The sequence below is a fragment of the Protomyctophum parallelum genome (genome assembly GCF_964188405.1).
Source record: "Protomyctophum parallelum genome assembly, chromosome: 18".
NCBI classification, from domain to species: domain Eukaryota; kingdom Metazoa; phylum Chordata; class Actinopteri; order Myctophiformes; family Myctophidae; genus Protomyctophum; species Protomyctophum parallelum.
The window spans coordinates 12205745-12223028 of record NC_139716.1 but is presented as its reverse complement, the minus strand read 5'-3'; the positions used below and the strand labels follow the sequence as shown (position 1 = coordinate 12223028).

The 17284-nt window shown below is 44.4% G+C and overlaps 1 protein-coding gene across 1 annotated transcript in view; it reads left to right on the top strand.

Annotated features, from left to right (window-relative positions):
* Nucleotides 1–16178, top strand: part of adgra3 (adhesion G protein-coupled receptor A3) — a 79009-nt gene extending 62831 nt beyond the window's left edge. The window contains exons 12-19 of the mRNA XM_083789121.1: nucleotides 1969–2145; nucleotides 2946–3201; nucleotides 4189–4397; nucleotides 5918–6042; nucleotides 6323–6446; nucleotides 9918–10063; nucleotides 12336–12431; nucleotides 13927–16178. Of these exons, the coding sequence (XP_083645247.1) occupies nucleotides 1969–2145; nucleotides 2946–3201; nucleotides 4189–4397; nucleotides 5918–6042; nucleotides 6323–6446; nucleotides 9918–10063; nucleotides 12336–12431; nucleotides 13927–15583 (2790 nt within the window). The 3' untranslated portion in view covers nucleotides 15584–16178. The remainder of the gene's footprint in view (nucleotides 1–1968; nucleotides 2146–2945; nucleotides 3202–4188; nucleotides 4398–5917; nucleotides 6043–6322; nucleotides 6447–9917; nucleotides 10064–12335; nucleotides 12432–13926) is intronic.
* Nucleotides 16179–17284: the final 1106 nt, after the last annotated feature.

Here is a 17284-nt window from a genome sequence, read left to right as displayed (position 1 = left end):
CATTTTGGGGCGGGAACCCCTTTTGGTGTTTTAAAGCATTATGTTATACTTTAGCTGTTGAAAAATCGCAGATCTACAAGTTCATAGCACGGCAACCGTGCCAAGCTTGTACTATGGCAGTGGTTCTCAAAGTGGGTTCTGGGGGGAGCCCCAAGGATCGTTTATATAGTAGCATCATGAGCTTGTAGATCTGCAATTTTCAAATATCCTACAACAGGGGTGGTGGACTTTGACGATGGAGAGGGCCACTATAGTTCCCCACTCACGCCAGAGGGCCACATATTATTACTGTCGTGGCAAAAATAGATGACATGTTTTGAGCTTGTATATCAGCTATTTTTGCTATATTTTAATTGAAATCCTGATTATTTTCAAATTGTAGTTATGTTAACTTTAACCCTAACTAAGTACAAATACATTGGACGTAAAAAAAAAGAAAGACAATAACATTTTAATACTACTCATTAAGCTACTAATTTAGACTGAACTTACTGAAGTAATTAAAAGCGGGTCATGTTCTTCATGTTTGGAATTGTAACAGCTGAAATCAATACTATATCAGTATTGTGAGATTAACCCGAGGGCCACATTAACCCATTCTGACCTGAAATCAGATTCATACGAGGTTTCCGTGTGTCCTGGTCTGATTAAGTGAAGGTGGCGTGTGGTGTCATGTGGCCCCTGGGGGGCGCCAGTTGCCCACGTATGACCTATAGGGTTAAACTGGTTAACCCATTCTGACCTGAGATCAGATTCTAAAAATGTCTTCTACATCCTGACAGTTTTCTGAAAAAGCTATGTTTCTATGTCAGTCGTTCTTCGATTTTTCAAAAATAGCAGACCTACAAGCTCGTAGCGCGCCACTCGGTGGCGCGCTATGAACTTGTAGATCTGCTATTTTCCAATAGCTAAAGCATAGCATAATGCTAACACCAAAAGGGGTTCCCGCCCCAAAATGGGTTAACCCTATATACATACATAGGCTATATATGGCCCAACATATGTTCAGATGGGGGTCTGGGGGGTCAAATACATATTCATTTGGGGGTCCTTCATATCAATAAAAGTTAGAGAACCATTGTACTACAGTATGGGAGGGAATTCAATGCAGATGTTTGTTTTTAATGCATTTATTCGACTGAGATTGACATTAAAGCTGCTATAAGCAATAATATGTCAAAATGTAAAAAAAAATCATTCCGACAAAAAGTTAGTCTGTGACACAGTCTGGGCCGCAATCTGCATTCAAAGATGTTCCTAGAAGCTTTGTTCATTGGTCGATTTGCCTGTCTGCTTCCTGATTGGTTAGTCATTGCTACCTGTTTTTTTTTTTTTCGACCAATGACAAAGCTTCTAGGAACATCTTTGAATGCAGATTGTGGCCCCTAGTTGTGTCACAGAGACTTTTTTGGGAGCGTTCTACTCATTGCTGGCTGTCTGAAAACCAAAAAATAAAGGTCATTCAAATTATTATTTATTATTATTTTAGCAGCTGTTGCGATTGCTCGCTCTGTTTGACTTGGACGATTCCTGTCCCCGAAATCTTTTGAATAGATTTGCAGAGATTAAAATAGGGTGCATTTTACATTCCCAAAACGCATTTTATAGTTAAGGGACGCAATAAAACAACGACCTCTGCATCCACGGGATGCACTACTGTACTACTGTACTGTTTTTATTCTATTTTATTTTGCTAGCTTTACTTATAATAACCATTTCTTCTTCTGTTTTCTACATGAATAATATAACCACATTATAACCATATAAAATGAAATGGGAGTTAAATGCTGCAATTTGTAAAAAAAAAAAAAAGGCAAAATATGACTCCTAACGTTGAAGTGGGACTCATAAAATGTCCCTGGGACTCATTTCTAAAAGACTATCCCTGCATCCTGGTACTCATTACATTGACAACCTATTTACATCACTGTATTTGAGTTTGTTTGTTTTGCTTGTGTTTTGTCCCAGACGTCCACCAACATAGCGCTGGACGCCCACATGGCCCGGGCCAGCGACTGGACCGGCATGACCTGCATGCTGTTCCAGAGGCCCAGTCCGGAGCGCCGGAGCGACAGTGGCGCCGGACCGCAGGACCGACAGCTCACCCTGAAGTGCAACACCACCTTCTCCAGCATGCTGCACAAAGTACGTCCCTTTTTGGGGACGGGAACCCCCTTTTGGTGTTTTAAAGCATTATGTTGTACTGTTGTAGCTGTTGAAAAACTAAGCAAAAAGCCTCAGAGGTCTCAGGTTACCGGGTGTTTTACAATGTCTTCTACCCCCCAGCCATTGTAAATTACCCGGTAAGCTGGGGCCTTGAGTGGCTTGTTGCTTTTCTAAAACGGTTACAAACATATAGCAATATTAACCTAATAAAACTATTAAATGCACAGAAGTAGCTACGCTTTGCTCCACTAGAGCGAGCCACATCACTTCCTTGTTTTTCTCGGCAAGTAGACTATGTGACGGGAGAATAGCGCTTGATGTCTTTACGGGGCTGCCTGGAGCCACACATTCACAGTCATATGAGCCGGGCGGTGCTTAGAAGCCCGCACTGCATGTGTTTGTAAAGCAATCAAGCGCTCCCCTTCCCCAGTTCAGCTACAGAGATGTGGAATCAGCTGCGAATGATATAAAGTGATTGAAGGAGTGGGTTATCGGTGGAATTTACACCGGTCACGTGACGGTAACCAGCCAATCAGAACCAGAACAAGTATTGGGACTACCCGTTTTAGAATAGCAGATCTACAAGCTCATAGCGCAGCACCGAGTGACACGCTATGAACTTGTAGGTCTGCTATTTTTTTTAAATCGTGAAAATGTGGCCCAAATGTTTGAATATATTCTTTCAGAGCGAGGGGCGTGGCCTAAAAACATAAAATAAATTAAAATAAATTTTGCTGCTAAAAAACAACACTTACACCTGCTCCCTCCTCCTCCTCCAGAACACGGTGGTTGAAGCCACGCTGCAGCTCCCTCAGTCTCTGCTGTCCCAGCAGTCGCCGCCGCCGCTCCTCCCCCCCCACGCCACCGCCACGGCGGCCGCCACCGCCGGGCAGCAGCCTGACGAGGCGGTCTACAGGCTCCACCTCCTGGCCTTCCGCAACGGGAAGTTCTTCCCGTCCACCTCCAACTCCTCCGGGCTGGCCGACGGAGGGAAGCGGAGGAGCGTGGCCACGCCCGTCCTCATGGCCAGGATGGGTAAGAGAAAAAGGGGTTGATAGTTTTTAGCATTATGTTCTGCCTTAGCTATTGAAAAATAGCAGATCTACAAGCTCGTAGCGCGCCACCGAGTGGCGCGCTACGAGCTTGTAGGTCTGCTATTTTTGACAAATCGAAGAACGACTGACATAGAAACATAGCTTTTTCAGAAAACTGTCAGGATGTAGAAGACTGATCTCAGGTCAAAATTGTTTAAAGTAATAACCTCTCAACGTATTCGTTTTTAGTCATATTATAGTCTCTTCAATAGCTTTCATTTAGTTTCAGTCAACATTTTAGTCACCTGCAATGTTTTTAGTGTTAGTGTAGTTTTTAGTCGACTAAATATCGTAGGATTTTAGTCGACTAAATCTACAGTTGATTTAGTCGACTGAAATGTATTTTGGCGGGCCTTGATGCCGTCGTAAATAATGACTGTTTTTACACTTGCTGAAAATAGCCGATCTATAAGCTCACAACTTGTAGATCTGCTATTTTCAGCATGCAACCATAAGTGTAAAATGACTTTTACTGGCTCAGGGGTAGAGTGGTTGGATGGTAACCTCAAGGCTGCCAGTTCGAACCCTGTGGGCTCCCCCATAGTTAGTGTAGAAGTGTCCTTGAGCAAGACACTGAACCCCTAATTGCTCCCGATGTGCTGTTTTGGTGCCTTGCATGGTTTCCGCCGCCATCGATGACAGTATGAATGTGTGTGTGAATGGGTGAATGTAATGCACAATCTATGCAAAGGTGTATGAATGTGTGTGTGAATGGGTGAATGTAATGCACAATCTATGTAAAGGTGTATGAATGTGTGTGTGAATGGGTGAATGTACAGTAATGCAAAATCTATGTAAAGGTGTATGAATGTGTGTGTGAATGGGTGAACGTAATGCACCATCTATGTAAAGCGCCTTGGATAAAGGCTGCTCTATGAATGCACCATTGACCAACCCCCGTCTTGTCTCTGCGTCGTTGCGTGTTCAGAGGGCGTGTCCCTGAGCGCCCTGCGGAGCCCCGTCAACGTCACCCTGCGGCGGTTCGCCCGCGGCTCAGACGCCGTGGCGGCCTCCTGGAACGGCAGCCTGGCAGGGGGCCAGGGGGGCTGGCAGACCGACGGCTGCCGCATCCTCGCCCACCACGACAACTTCACCACCATGTCCTGTGACGCGCTGGGCAACTACGGCCTGATGATGGTGAGTAACAAGAAGACTCACCCCGGTGCGTGCCCGTTTTTCCTCCCGGAATTTTCCCCAGTGAGGGGGATTACTTTGTAATATGCTATTGGCTGTTTGTATTCTTTTTGGAAAAATATAAAAAGATACTCCTGTGGAAAGGCTATAATTTATTACTTTTACAATTTAGTATTATTTAGTATATGTAAGGTTTTGCCCCCTCAAATGGTACCTCGTCAGATAATCCCCACATAGCCTACAACAACTTCTGTGAACAGACTTCACTGTAGTAGCTTTTCATAAATTATATTTGTATAAGGGCACTTCAGCGGTGGTAATTTTAACGTGCCGGTCCGGGGATACGAACAGCCTTCCTATAATGAGACACAGACTGACTGAGTAGGAAAACATTGTGGTATTTTATCATGAACATTAGTTTAGGACCAATTATATAGGAAGAGAAGTTGAAAAGTGGTGAAGTGGTCCTTTAACTACTCTGATTTGCGCGAGCACAGTTTGTCCATGACCATGTCCTGAGTGTGTGGTTGTTTTGGCCACGGCCTGTGTGGTCGATCGGGCTGCGCCACGGGGGAAAAGCCGCTCGTCACTGGAGGATGTATGAAAGTGGATAAGGTTAACCCATTCTGACCTGAGATCAGATTCATACGAGGTTTCCACTGGACACACACACACTGGTCTGATTAACCCATTCTGACCTGAGATCAGATTTAAAAAATGTCAGTCGTTCTTCGATTTTTCAAAAATAGCAGACCTACAAGCTCGTAGCGCGCCACTCGGTGGCGCGCTACGAGCTTGTAGATCTGCTATTTTTCAATAGCTAAAGCATAACATGATGCTAACAGCAAAATGGGTTCCCGCTCAGAATGGGTTAAACTGCTGCTCGATTTAAGACAAATTGCCCAGCGTGGGACAATTAAACTGAAACTGAACTTGTATGCCAAGTAAAAAAAATCAATGAGCTCAATTGATTTTAGTCTCTGTGGTGCTAAATATTGTCCACCTGCAGTGTACAAAACCAACAGACCAGTAAATTAGAATACTTGCTGCAGCGTTGGACCTGGCCATAACTGCAGTCCATGAAAATATAAAGGTTTCTTTTTGTATTTTATACAAAAGTGCATGGCAATATGTTGCGTGCGTGCGTGAGAGAGCTTGTTAACCCATTTTAAGCATTGCATGTTATACTTTAGCTATTGATAAATAGCAGATCAAGTCTGCTATTTTTGAAAAATCGTGAAAATGTGCCTCAAATCTTTGAATATATATTCTTTTCTTTCTGTTTCTCAAATCTATGCTTCTGGGGGATCCATGGAACTACATATTTTCAGATTACATATAATGTTTGGGGTCCTTGACATGAAATATTGAGAACCACTGATACAGAAACATGAGGTTTTTCGGGGGAAAAAAACATTTTAAAAAGGCATTTTTTAAATTTCGACGTCAGGCCTAAATGGGTTAATTGACAGACATGTGACATATAAGTCTTAATTCAACCCCATGTGTCTCTCCTTCTTCAGGATCTCAGCAGCGTAGAGTATTTCTCCCCCAGCATCCAGCCTCTTCACCCGGTCATCTACGCCACTACCATCGTCCTCCTCATCTGCCTCCTGACCATCATCATCAGCTACATCTATCACCACAGGTAAGAGAGAGTGGTTTCATCGCTCTGCTACAGGACATGCAGTAGAAAGTCACACACATGCCATTTGCTATTTTTGAAAAATCGAAGAATGACTGACATAGAAACATAGCTTTTTCAGAAAACTGTCAGGATGTAGAAGACATTTTTAGGATCTGATCTCAGGTCAGAATGGTTTAAAGTAATAACCTTCCAACGTACTGGCCTTGTCGTGGCCCTTTAAGTCAAAAAGGTGAACCTAAAGGTGTGCATTGTAGTTTATCATGTGTCTTTATGTCACCAGGTCGGTCCGCGTCAGCCGCAAGTTTTGGCACATGTTGGTCAACCTCTGTCTCCACATCTTCCTCACCTGCGGGGTCTTCGTCGGTGGCGTCAACCAGACACGATATGCCAGCGTGTGCCAAGCAGTGAGTATACATACATACACCCCACTGTGCTTCAACCAGTGTTGTTTTCGTCGACTAAAACTAAGACGAAAAATGTTCGTCGACCTTTTTTCACTGGTGAAAACTAAATGGTAACTAAATGAAAACTAAGCTATGATGACTAAAACTAAGACTAAATATATTGACAATTTCGTCAACACATAAAAACTGTAGAATGTTAGGAAGGGACTAGTGGACAAGAGTATACGACACAAGTCATTTTACACTTGGTTTCATGCTGAAAATAGCCGATCTACAAGCTCACATCGCATCGCAGCGCCATGCGTTGTGAGCTTGTAGATCAGCTATTTTCAGCAAGTGTGAAACATGTCATTACGACGGCATCAAGCCCCGCCAAAATACATTTTAGTCGACTAAATCAACCGTATATTTAGTCGACTAGAATCTTATGACGTTTAGTCGACTAAAACTCAAACACTAAGACATTCCAGGTGACTAAAATTAAATGGAAAAATATTCAAAAGACTATGAGTAAAACTAAAATCTAAATTTGCTGCCAAAAACAACACTGGCCTCAACACCTCCACCCAAAAATACTAAACGGAATAACTCATTAAAACTCAGCCGCCAAAGGAAGCCGATGTCTAGGAGTTCTTATGGATCTTGCTGTTTTTACCACCCAGCGTTGGGACTTGATGAAAAGCACAGGGAGGGATTTGCAGAGAAAGATACTGTTTCCATAGCGTAGAGTCGACACGCCCCACCTCTTCTCCTTGTTGTGTCGAGTCATCTCACTTATTAATCTGTCCTCTACGGGAGGTGTCTGGGCTGGAAGAGTTTGTTAGAGAACTCCCCCCCCCCCTCCCCTCCTCCCGTTTCAGATAGGCATCGACCAGATTCACACTACTTACTGTGGTCATTTTGCCCTTACCGAGTCGTAACTCAATCTGCACTCTACTTACAGCCAATTACAACGTGATGAAACGGTGATTTTCAAGTAGAGAAGCATCAGCTTTTCTTAACATCAATAGATGGTTTGAACATTCAAAGACAAACATCATACCACCTTCTGTACTGAGACAAACTGCAAAGACGGCAAACTCGGAGACCATTCTGGGCGGGAACCCCTTTTGGTGTTTTTACATTATGTTATGCTTTAGCTGTTGAAAAATAGCAGATCTACAAACGAGCTTGTAGGTCTGCTATTTTTTTTTTATCGTGAAAATGTGCCTCAAATCTTTGAATATATATTCTTTCAGAGTGAAAGTTTTTAACTCAAATCTTTGCTTCTGGGGGGTCCCTGGAACAACATATTTTCAAATGGGCGTCGGCGGCCAAATACATATAATTCTAGGGGCCCTTGACATGAAATATTGAGCACCACTGATATGGAAACATGAGGTATTTCAGAAAACTGATTTAGAAGACATTTCTTTTACAATCTGCCTCAGGTCTAAATGGGTTAAAATGCTCCAAAACTTTATTTCCAGCAGCAGGCAGTCAATAAATCTGACCTTTTGTCACTTTGACAAAGAAAGACCGCAAGGTGGAAAACATTGTATTTCTGCTGGAAACCCAATGTTTCCCACCTTGCGGTCCTTGTCAAGTGACAAAAGGTCAGATTTATTGACTGCCTGTCTGGAAATAAAGTTGGGAGCATTATTCTAAAAGTGAGTTGCGAGTCCTCTCTTATTCGTCTCATGTTTCTATTCTATTGAAAGAACATTATTTAACAGAGACCTGTGATGTCGCATCAGAGAAAATAATATCTGGGCACTTTCGGAGAGACTACCAAAATAGTATGGTAACTAAAGGAGTGCGTGCGTGTGTGTGTGTGTGTGTGTGTGTGTGTGTGTGTGTGTGTGTGTGTGTGTGTGTGTGTGTGTGTGTGTGTGTGTGTGTGTGTGTGTGTGTGTGTGTGTGTGTGTGTGTGTGTGTGTGTGTGTGTGTGTGTGTGTGTGTGTGTGTGTGTGTGTGTGTGTGTGTGTGTGGGGGGGGGTGTGGGGGGGTGTGGGTGTGGGTGTGGGTGTGGGTGTGTGTGTGCGTGTGCAGATGCGTTTGTCATATTGTAATAACATATGCTGCTGTAGAGTTAGCCATTTAGGCCTGACGTCGAAATTTAAGAAATATCTTCTGAATCCTGACAGTTTTCTGAAATACCTCATGTTTCTATATCAGTGGTGCTCAATATTTCATGTCAAGAACCCCCAGAATTATCTGTATTTGGCCCACCGACCCCCATCTGAAAATATGTTGTTTCAGGGACCACCCCAGAAGCAAAGATTTGAGTTAAAAACGTTCACTCTGAAAGAATAGAATATATATTTTCAAAGATTTCGGACACATTTTTACGATTTTTCAAAAATAGCAGACCTACAAGCTCCTAGCATGGCACTCGGTGCCGCGCTATGAGCTTGTAGATCTGCTATTTGTCAATAGCTAAAGTATAACATAATGCTTAAAACACCAAGTCATGTGAATTTTGTTTGCTTTATTGGAAAATCATAAAAAACTGATGGGTGATGAATTGCACATCTTGCCCACAATGGTACATCGATGTGGAGACAGACAGGTCATGTCCGTTAACACCAGATTATTAGTATAATATATCTTATTATGAGAAATGGAAGAAGAAGATGGCAAAACTCATGACATTTATTCTAAGAGTCTAGAAGCCCAGCAGGGGATTTATCTGGTTGGGCTCTAGCAATTTGTCAAACTGTGGAGAATTATTTCATCGTTTATCTTTCCAGAGATGTGAAACTGTCATGGAATTCAAATTGCTTAATCCATTCCGGGGCGAGAACCCCTTTCGTTGTTATAGGCATTTTGTTATAATTTGGCTATTTTAGAAAAATCGTGAAAATGCGGCAGAATTCTTTGAATATATATTCTTTCAGAGCGAACGTTTTTATCTTTGCTTCTGAGGGGTTCCTGGAATAACATATTTTCAGATGGGGGGGGGTCAGTGGCCGATTATACATACTTTTTGGGGTCCTTGACATGAAATTATTGAGCACCACTGAGATAGAAACCTGAGGTATTTCAGAAAACAGTTTTTTAAATTTCGATGTCAGGTCTAAATGGGTAAAATTGCTACAGCTGTGAAGTGTGTTTTTATCTCATTTTGGGCGGGAAGTGGAACCCCTTTTGGTGTTAGCATTATGTCATGCTTTAGCTATTGAAAAATAGCAGATCTACAAGCTCATAGTGCGCCACCGAGTGGCGCGCTACTATAGATCTGCAAAGAAAATTGAATCGTTAAAATATGGCGCAAATCATTGAATATATATATTTCAGAGCGAACATCTTTAACTAAAATATTTGCTTCTGGGGGTCCCTGGAACTACATATTTTTTAGATGGGGGTCCGTGGCCCATTAAAGATAATTCTGGGGGTCCTTGACATGAAAAAGGTTGAGTACAACTGACATAGAAACATAGTGTGTTAAACAAATGGTTTAATAGATGGTGGTGATGGTTTCTCTTCCAGGTGGGCATCCTGCTGCACTACTCCACCCTGGCCACGGCGCTCTGGGTGGGCGTGACCGCACGCAACATCTACAAGCAGCTGACACGCAAGGCCAAACGCTACGAGGAGCTGGACGAACCTCCGCCCCCACCGCGACCCATGCTCAGGTACTAATACTACACTACATCTCCCACAATGCCTCTCACCCCCACCACGACCCATGCTCAGGTACAATACACTACATCTCCCACAATGCCTCTCACCCCCACCACGACCCATGCTCAGGTACTAATATTAATCTCCCACAATACCTCTCACCCCCCACCGCAACCCCATGCTCAGGTACAATACACTACATCTCCCACAATGCCTCTCGCCCCCACCACGACCCATGCTCAGGTACTAATACTAATCTCCCACAATGCCTCTCACCCCCCACCGCGACCCCATGCTCAGGTACAATACACTACATCTCCCACAATGCCTCTCACCCCCACCGCGACCCATGCTCAGGTACAATACACTACATCTCCCACAATGCAGTATTTAAAATATTTAAAGGCTTCAATTTCAGTCGAGCAATTTCCCATTGCAATCAGAACTTCAACTCCCAATCTTCCGCCGTAGTCTGAAAACCCACCTCTTCAGACTCTATCTTAGCCCGTAGCACTTGCCCTAGCCTTGACGAACCTTACAGGCGTATGCAAAGGCTCAACGTATGTACCTTAGATAGCATTTTATGTAGACATAGCACTCTACAGTGTATTCATTGTTTCATAGATATTCCACTGTTGGGTTCTTAGCTTACGTATGCTTTTTTTGCGTCTGCTAAATGCCTAAATTCTAAATTGCAATCAAGAATTTGCAGTGCATTTAATTTGTTAATCAATGGATTGATTATTCATACATGATTTGATTGATGTGTCAGTGTCATGCTTCTGAGGAAGCCCATCCCATGTGGACACTTTTACATTTCATTTGACATAATGAACTGACAATTCACAAACGATGATCAAATGAATAACCAACTAAAACTCCCAATACATACATGGCAGATTAAATACTATAATTATAATAATACAACCTAAAATACAACGTTGGGCCTGTTACCTCACATCATAACAGGAGACTGTTACTCAAAGAGCAGAGATTGTCTTCCACTCCAGGCTCCAGAACAAAATGTGCCGTCGACTCTTAACTCATTCTGACCTGAGATCAGATTCATACGAGGTTTCCACTGGACACACACTGGTCTGATTAACCCATTCTGACCTGAGATCAGATTCTAAAAATGTTCTTGTTCTTTGATTTTTCAAAAATAGCAGATCTACAAGCTCATAGCGCGCCACTCGGTGGCGCGCTATGAGCTTGTAGATCTGCTATTTTTCAATAGCTAAAGCATAACATGATGCTAACACCAAAATGGGATCCCGTTCAGAATGGGTTAAATACTACAATCGTTAAAACAACCACTCTGGCTTCTGGCCATCATCTTCCCAGAATAGCTCAGCATGCAGTTGATTGATATTGATATATATTTCTGGCTGTGAGGCTCACAAGTGAAATTGTATTCTATAAGTGACGGAACTATGAATGTTTAGCCTGAAATGTTATTGTTCTTGTTTTTATTATGTTTTTATTTTGGTCATTGTTTTTTTTTTATTATGTTTTTTTTTTGGTCATTGTATGCAAACAGTTTAGCATCATCTGGTATATTACATGTTCTTGAGTCTATCAAATGTAAATTTCAAAAACATGCGTTGTGTTATGACTCATTTTTCCAGATACATTTCCAGTTCTCGATCATGACCAAAAGTTACAATTCTTTTCAGCTATAAAGGCAGAAAAAATTATAAAAAGGGCAGCTTTTGGGGAAAGAAGATTGAGGTTGATACTTTCACATAATTACACTTATTTGAAGACAGATACAAGGTCAACAATCAGCAAGAAATAAGAATAAGAGGTAGAAAAAGAAAAGGAAATCTAGAGAAAACAACAAAGCAACATAAGGGAGAAAAAAGAGAAAGAAAGGTTCTTGTCTGTGTTGGTGAGATTCTGCCACAAGGTGTCAGCGTAGAGACTGAGGTTCCAATGCAACCCATTTAGACCTGAAGACGATTCAAATGTCTTCTTTTTTGTTTCCTGAAACACCTCATGTTTCTATGTCAGTGGTGCTCAAACTATTTCATGTCAAAGACCCCCAAAAATACATGTAATCGGCCGCCGACTCCCCATCTGAAAATATGCACCGAGTGCCACGCCATGAGCTTGTAGATCTGCTATTTTTCAATAGCTAAAGTATAACATCAACACCAAAAGGGGTTCCCGCCCCAAATGGGTTTTAACACAAGTCCATTCTCTATATTCTACAGTCTTACCAGAGAGCCGAAGGTAAAGCACTTCTCCTGTAACGTCCATATTCCTCCTCCGCCCCCACAGGTTCTACTTAATCGGCGGAGGGATACCCATCATCGTCTGCGGCATCACCGCGGCAGCCAACATCAAGAACTACGGCAGCCGGACCAACGCACCGTAGTAAGAACTGGTCCATCTCACTGCAGCTGTCACAATTAAAAGATGCTAATACTTCCATATGATTATGTTGCCCATGAAACTGCCATCACGATCTCCGCTACGCGCTACGTCCAACCAGGGAAACTCCCCCCTGTCAGGTGTAAAGGAGCAACTTGGACACTGCAGGCATGAAGGAAGCATGAGTTCAAGTCATTGCCTAGTCCCCCATATATGGGGACTAGGCTGGTGGAGGGTGTGTAGAGCCCAGGATCACATTAGATGATTGACACAGGGGTGAAAAATGGGTTACAAAATCGTGTAAAAAAAAAAAAAGAACCTCTCCCAAATCGTTCGCATTCTATCCAAAAAATTGCTTTCATTATCATATTTGTCGTCTGTCTGTCTGTCTGTCTGTCTGTCTGTCTGTCTTCCCTTATTGCTTTAGTAAATAATACATCTTTGGTTAGAGGGTACAGGAGAAGTTAAGTCCATAAAGTTATGATTATTTATAGTGCGCGTGTGTTTAAGTGCCTAGCAACCACTACCAAACCCCCCCCTCCCTCACCCTCACAAGTGGCAGCTGTTTCCAGTCGACTAATTGAGAAATCTGGACATGTATCCATCTGAAGTCTTTGGAGTTTAATTAATTTCGAGCCAGCGAGATTAAGTCGGCCTCGTACCGTATGGAATGGAATGCAGAGGAACGGATACTCCTGAACTAGGAGAGCAAACCTTTTCCGCCTACCTTGAATGACTCCTCTGCCTTTTGTAAATGTTAATGTTGTGTACTTATTGTATTATGTTTACTGATGCAAATAAATACTGTTTTATGCCTGAATAATTCCTATGGTTTCCAAAGGAGGGAAAAGTACAATGCAACACATTGAGGAGGAAGAACACATGTACAGTGTAAAATAATAAATGTAATGCCTTCAAAGTTCAAACAGCAATATTTTGAAAACAAACAAACAATTGACTTAAAAGACTATAATTTCCTTAAAAGAATACTACTCAGAAACGCATTTTGTACTCTTGTACTCTATATGTATATCTCTGTTGTCAGGAGGAAACCTTATAACTCCAAAATGTAAAAAAATATACATAAACCTTATATTTTTAAAACAAAGCAATAACAGCCTCATCAAATTTGGTGTTGTAACTTTATATATTGTCAATTACTTCCATGAAAGGGAGGAGAGGTGGTGGAGTTGGTTGCTTTAGCAGACAGTTTGTGGGTCCAATGGATTTAAGAGGTTTTGTCCAAAGCACTTTGGTGTTCAATAGCACTGATTTATGCAACAAACAAAAAAATCTAAAACCTCAAAAATGGAGTTATGAGGTTTCCTCCCGACAGCAACAAATACTGTATAGCTGTTAGAAGGAATAACAAATATAATTTTGCATTGTACAGTCAGGTCTCCCTCTTCCTTTGTCTTTCTTTTTACCTGAATAATTGTTCTAAATAGTTTGTAAATCTGCTTCAACGTTCTAACCTCTGTTCTGTTCTGTCCTCTAGTTGCTGGATGTCGTGGGAGCCCAGCATCGGAGCCTTCTACGGCCCGGTGGGCTTCATCGTCTTCGTGGACTGCATGTACTTCCTCAGCATCCTGCTCCAGCTGCGGCGCCACCCGGAGCGCCGCTACGAGTTCAAGGAGCTGACGGAGGAGCAGCAGCGCCTGGCGCTGTCGTCCTCGTCCAACGCCGCGGAGGCCGACGCCCACCTCCACCGCCCGCTGACCGGGCTGCAGACGCCCCACGAGGCCTCGTCCTCCTCGGTGTCGGCCTCGGCCGCGCCCCGCCCCCCGGCCGTGGCGCTGTCGGCGCTGGAGAACGAGCACACGTTCGCGGCCCAGCTGTGCGGCGCGGCGGCCGCCCTGGGCCTCTACGGCGCCCTGTGGGTGTTCGGCGCCATGGCCGTGTCCCGGGAGCACCCCGTGGACCTGGCCTTCACCTGCCTGTTCGGCGTGGCCGCGCTGGCGCTGGGCGCCTTCCTGGTGGCGCACCACTGCGTCAACCGCCAGGACATGCGGCGCTTCTGGTCCCAGGCGTGCTGCTCGGGGCGCCGGGCCTACAGCGCCCAGGAGGACGTCCTGCTGCCGCCTGGGACGGGCGCGGGCGGCGCCGCCCAGACGGCCTCCTCCTCCGCGGCCGGGTCGCTCAGCCGGGGGGGCAACGGGGGGGAAGCCGCCAAGTGCCACAGTCGCCACAGCAGCGCCGAGTCCTCGTGCACCAACCGGAGCGCCCCCTGCAGCGTAACGCGTAACTCGGCGCACGGCAGCAAGCTGACCAACCTGCACGCCGAGGCCGCGGCGCTGCAGGGTAAGCCGACGCCCCTCCTCCCCGTCCCCGCCAACGGGAGCGCCGCCGCGGCGCTCTTAGACAACAGCCTGACGGAGCACTCTCTGGACAACGAGATAAAGATGCACACGGCGCCCACCGACCCGGTCCAGTTCCTCCGACCCACCGCCAACAACAACCACAACCACCACCACCTCCTCCTCCCCGCGTCGGCCACGGTACCGCCTCCAAACGGACAGCTGGGGGGGCGGAACCATCACAAGAACCGGGCGCGGGCCCACCGGGCCAACCGGCTGACCGTGCTGCGCGAGTACGCCTACGACGTGCCCACCAGCGTGGAGGGCAGCGTGCAGAGCGCCCCGGGCCCACCGGGCCACCAACGGCGCCACCACCACAACCAGCACCACCACCACGACGTGGCCGCGCGCAACAGCCGGCGGGCGGCCTACATGGCGTACCGCGAGCGCCACCAGAGCCAGCTGCATCAGGACAGCAGCGACAGCGCCAGCCTGCCGCGGCGCGCGCGCGCCACCGCGGACAAGGGAGGAGGGGGGGGTAAAGCGCTGGACAACGGGGTAGCGGGAGGAGTAATAGTATCCATAGAGACTGAGCTTTCACCCGCCACGACTGTCGACGCTGCTTCGAGCTCGACTAAAGACAATGGCGCGGTGAAACCGCCTGGAGGCAACAACGTGGAGCTAGTGGAGAGCCAGCCCCAAAAGTCGTACGGGCTCAACCTGGTGACACAAAATGGCGGCATGATGGCGCTGATGAAGGAGAACGGAGGAGGACAACCTTTAATGCCTTTAATTAGCACGACGGAGTGCACGGCCAGCATAAAGACAGGCTTATGGAAACACGAAACTACTGTGTAGTAAACTTACAGTTTCCCCCCCCACCCGCCCCAACTTTATTTTTCTAAAATAGCAGATCTACAAGCTCGTAGTGCGCCACCGAGTGGCGCGCTACGAGCTTGTAGATCTGCTATTTTTCAATGGCTAAAGCATAGCATAATGCTTTAACACAAAAAAGGGTTCCCAAGCCCAGAATGGGTTAAAAGACTTGCCAGCGGAGTTAAATTGTGCACTCTCTCTCTCTCCTCCTCAACTGTGAAATGTTTTTCTACTTTTTTTTTTTTTTTGGTTTTTCGGTTGTACATTTTTCTTAGGGGGGAGGGGTGGGGAAAGTTCTGTGAAAATATTATAATTATTGGACAAAATGACGCATTGTTTTGAGTTTGCAAACTCAAACTTTTGACATTGTTTTTTTTTGTTGTAAATGGTTCTATTTTTATATCATTTAATCCCAAACCCCCCCCCCCCCCCATCACTCGATGTGTTGAGTTTGTGAGGTTGGATCTGCATGGTCTGTGCTGTGGCCCCCCGTGTGTGTTGCGTAACCTTTTGGGGCGTCACCCACCCCACCCTCCACCCCCTGTTTTCCAGTTTGTTCCAACATAATAAACTAATAGTTCCACTCACCTATAAATGAAAGCTTGTATTCCTGTGATATTAAACATTAGGGCTGCGAATCTTTAGGTGTCCCACGATTCGATTCCGATTCTTGGGGTGACGATTCAATTCAAAAACGGTCTTTTCGATTTTTCCGATTCTCGATTCAAAAAAGATTTTTTTCCGATTCTAAAGCAGTTTTTTATTTTTATTAAAAACAATTAAATAGAAATTTAGCATGATCTACTCCAGTCTTCTGGCATGAAAGCAGAGTACATTTAGTAAAAAGCTTGTATAATTGTAAAGGTTTTATCAACTGAATGATTTAAACACACAAAGGTTAAATCCAAGAGTAAGAACATGTCTCATTTATTTAGCTTGCACAAATTTGAACCAGTACAAAAGTTACAAAATCTCTTCTCACTCAATACCAGAACAATACATTAGTATTAAAACAGGTGTAAAATAAATACAATTGGCAGGCTTAGCTTAGCTGGTAGTAAATGCACTATGCAGAAACCCAGGCCATAATGCATTTTTTTTTTGCACAAATGTACCTGTCAGGTACAGGTACAGGTACATTTGTGCAAAAAAATAAAAACGATTTTTGGAAAATGAGAATCGATTCTGAATCGGACGGCATTAGAATCGCGATTCTAACTCGAATCGATTTTTTTTGACAGCCCTATTAAACATCCACAATATCTCTGCTTGTGTCTCCTCGGAGCGAGACAGTGCAGAGGTTGTAAGTTACAATTCGGTATATTCACATGGCTGCCATCTTGCCAGCAAGCTGATACCTAGGTGACACTTCCCATAGGCAGCCCATTCATCCAAACAGGCCTCTCTGATTGTATTAAACAACGTCAAAATCACCAACATTGCAGCTGCACGGAAAGCTTGAAGTATCCTCTTTCTATCTGTAAAGTTTTTGTTTAATAAAAATCCACCGTAGACATTTTATGAGCTATACTTCCTGTCAAGAATTTCCCTGCAGATGATTATTTTCAAGTATCAGAGTTTGGAAGCGCTCGTTATCAGTAAAGCAACTTCCTGCTGCCTCCTGCATTATGTGCACATTCAAAACAGGTGATACACAGGGCTGTTGAGTGATATTCAACGAGC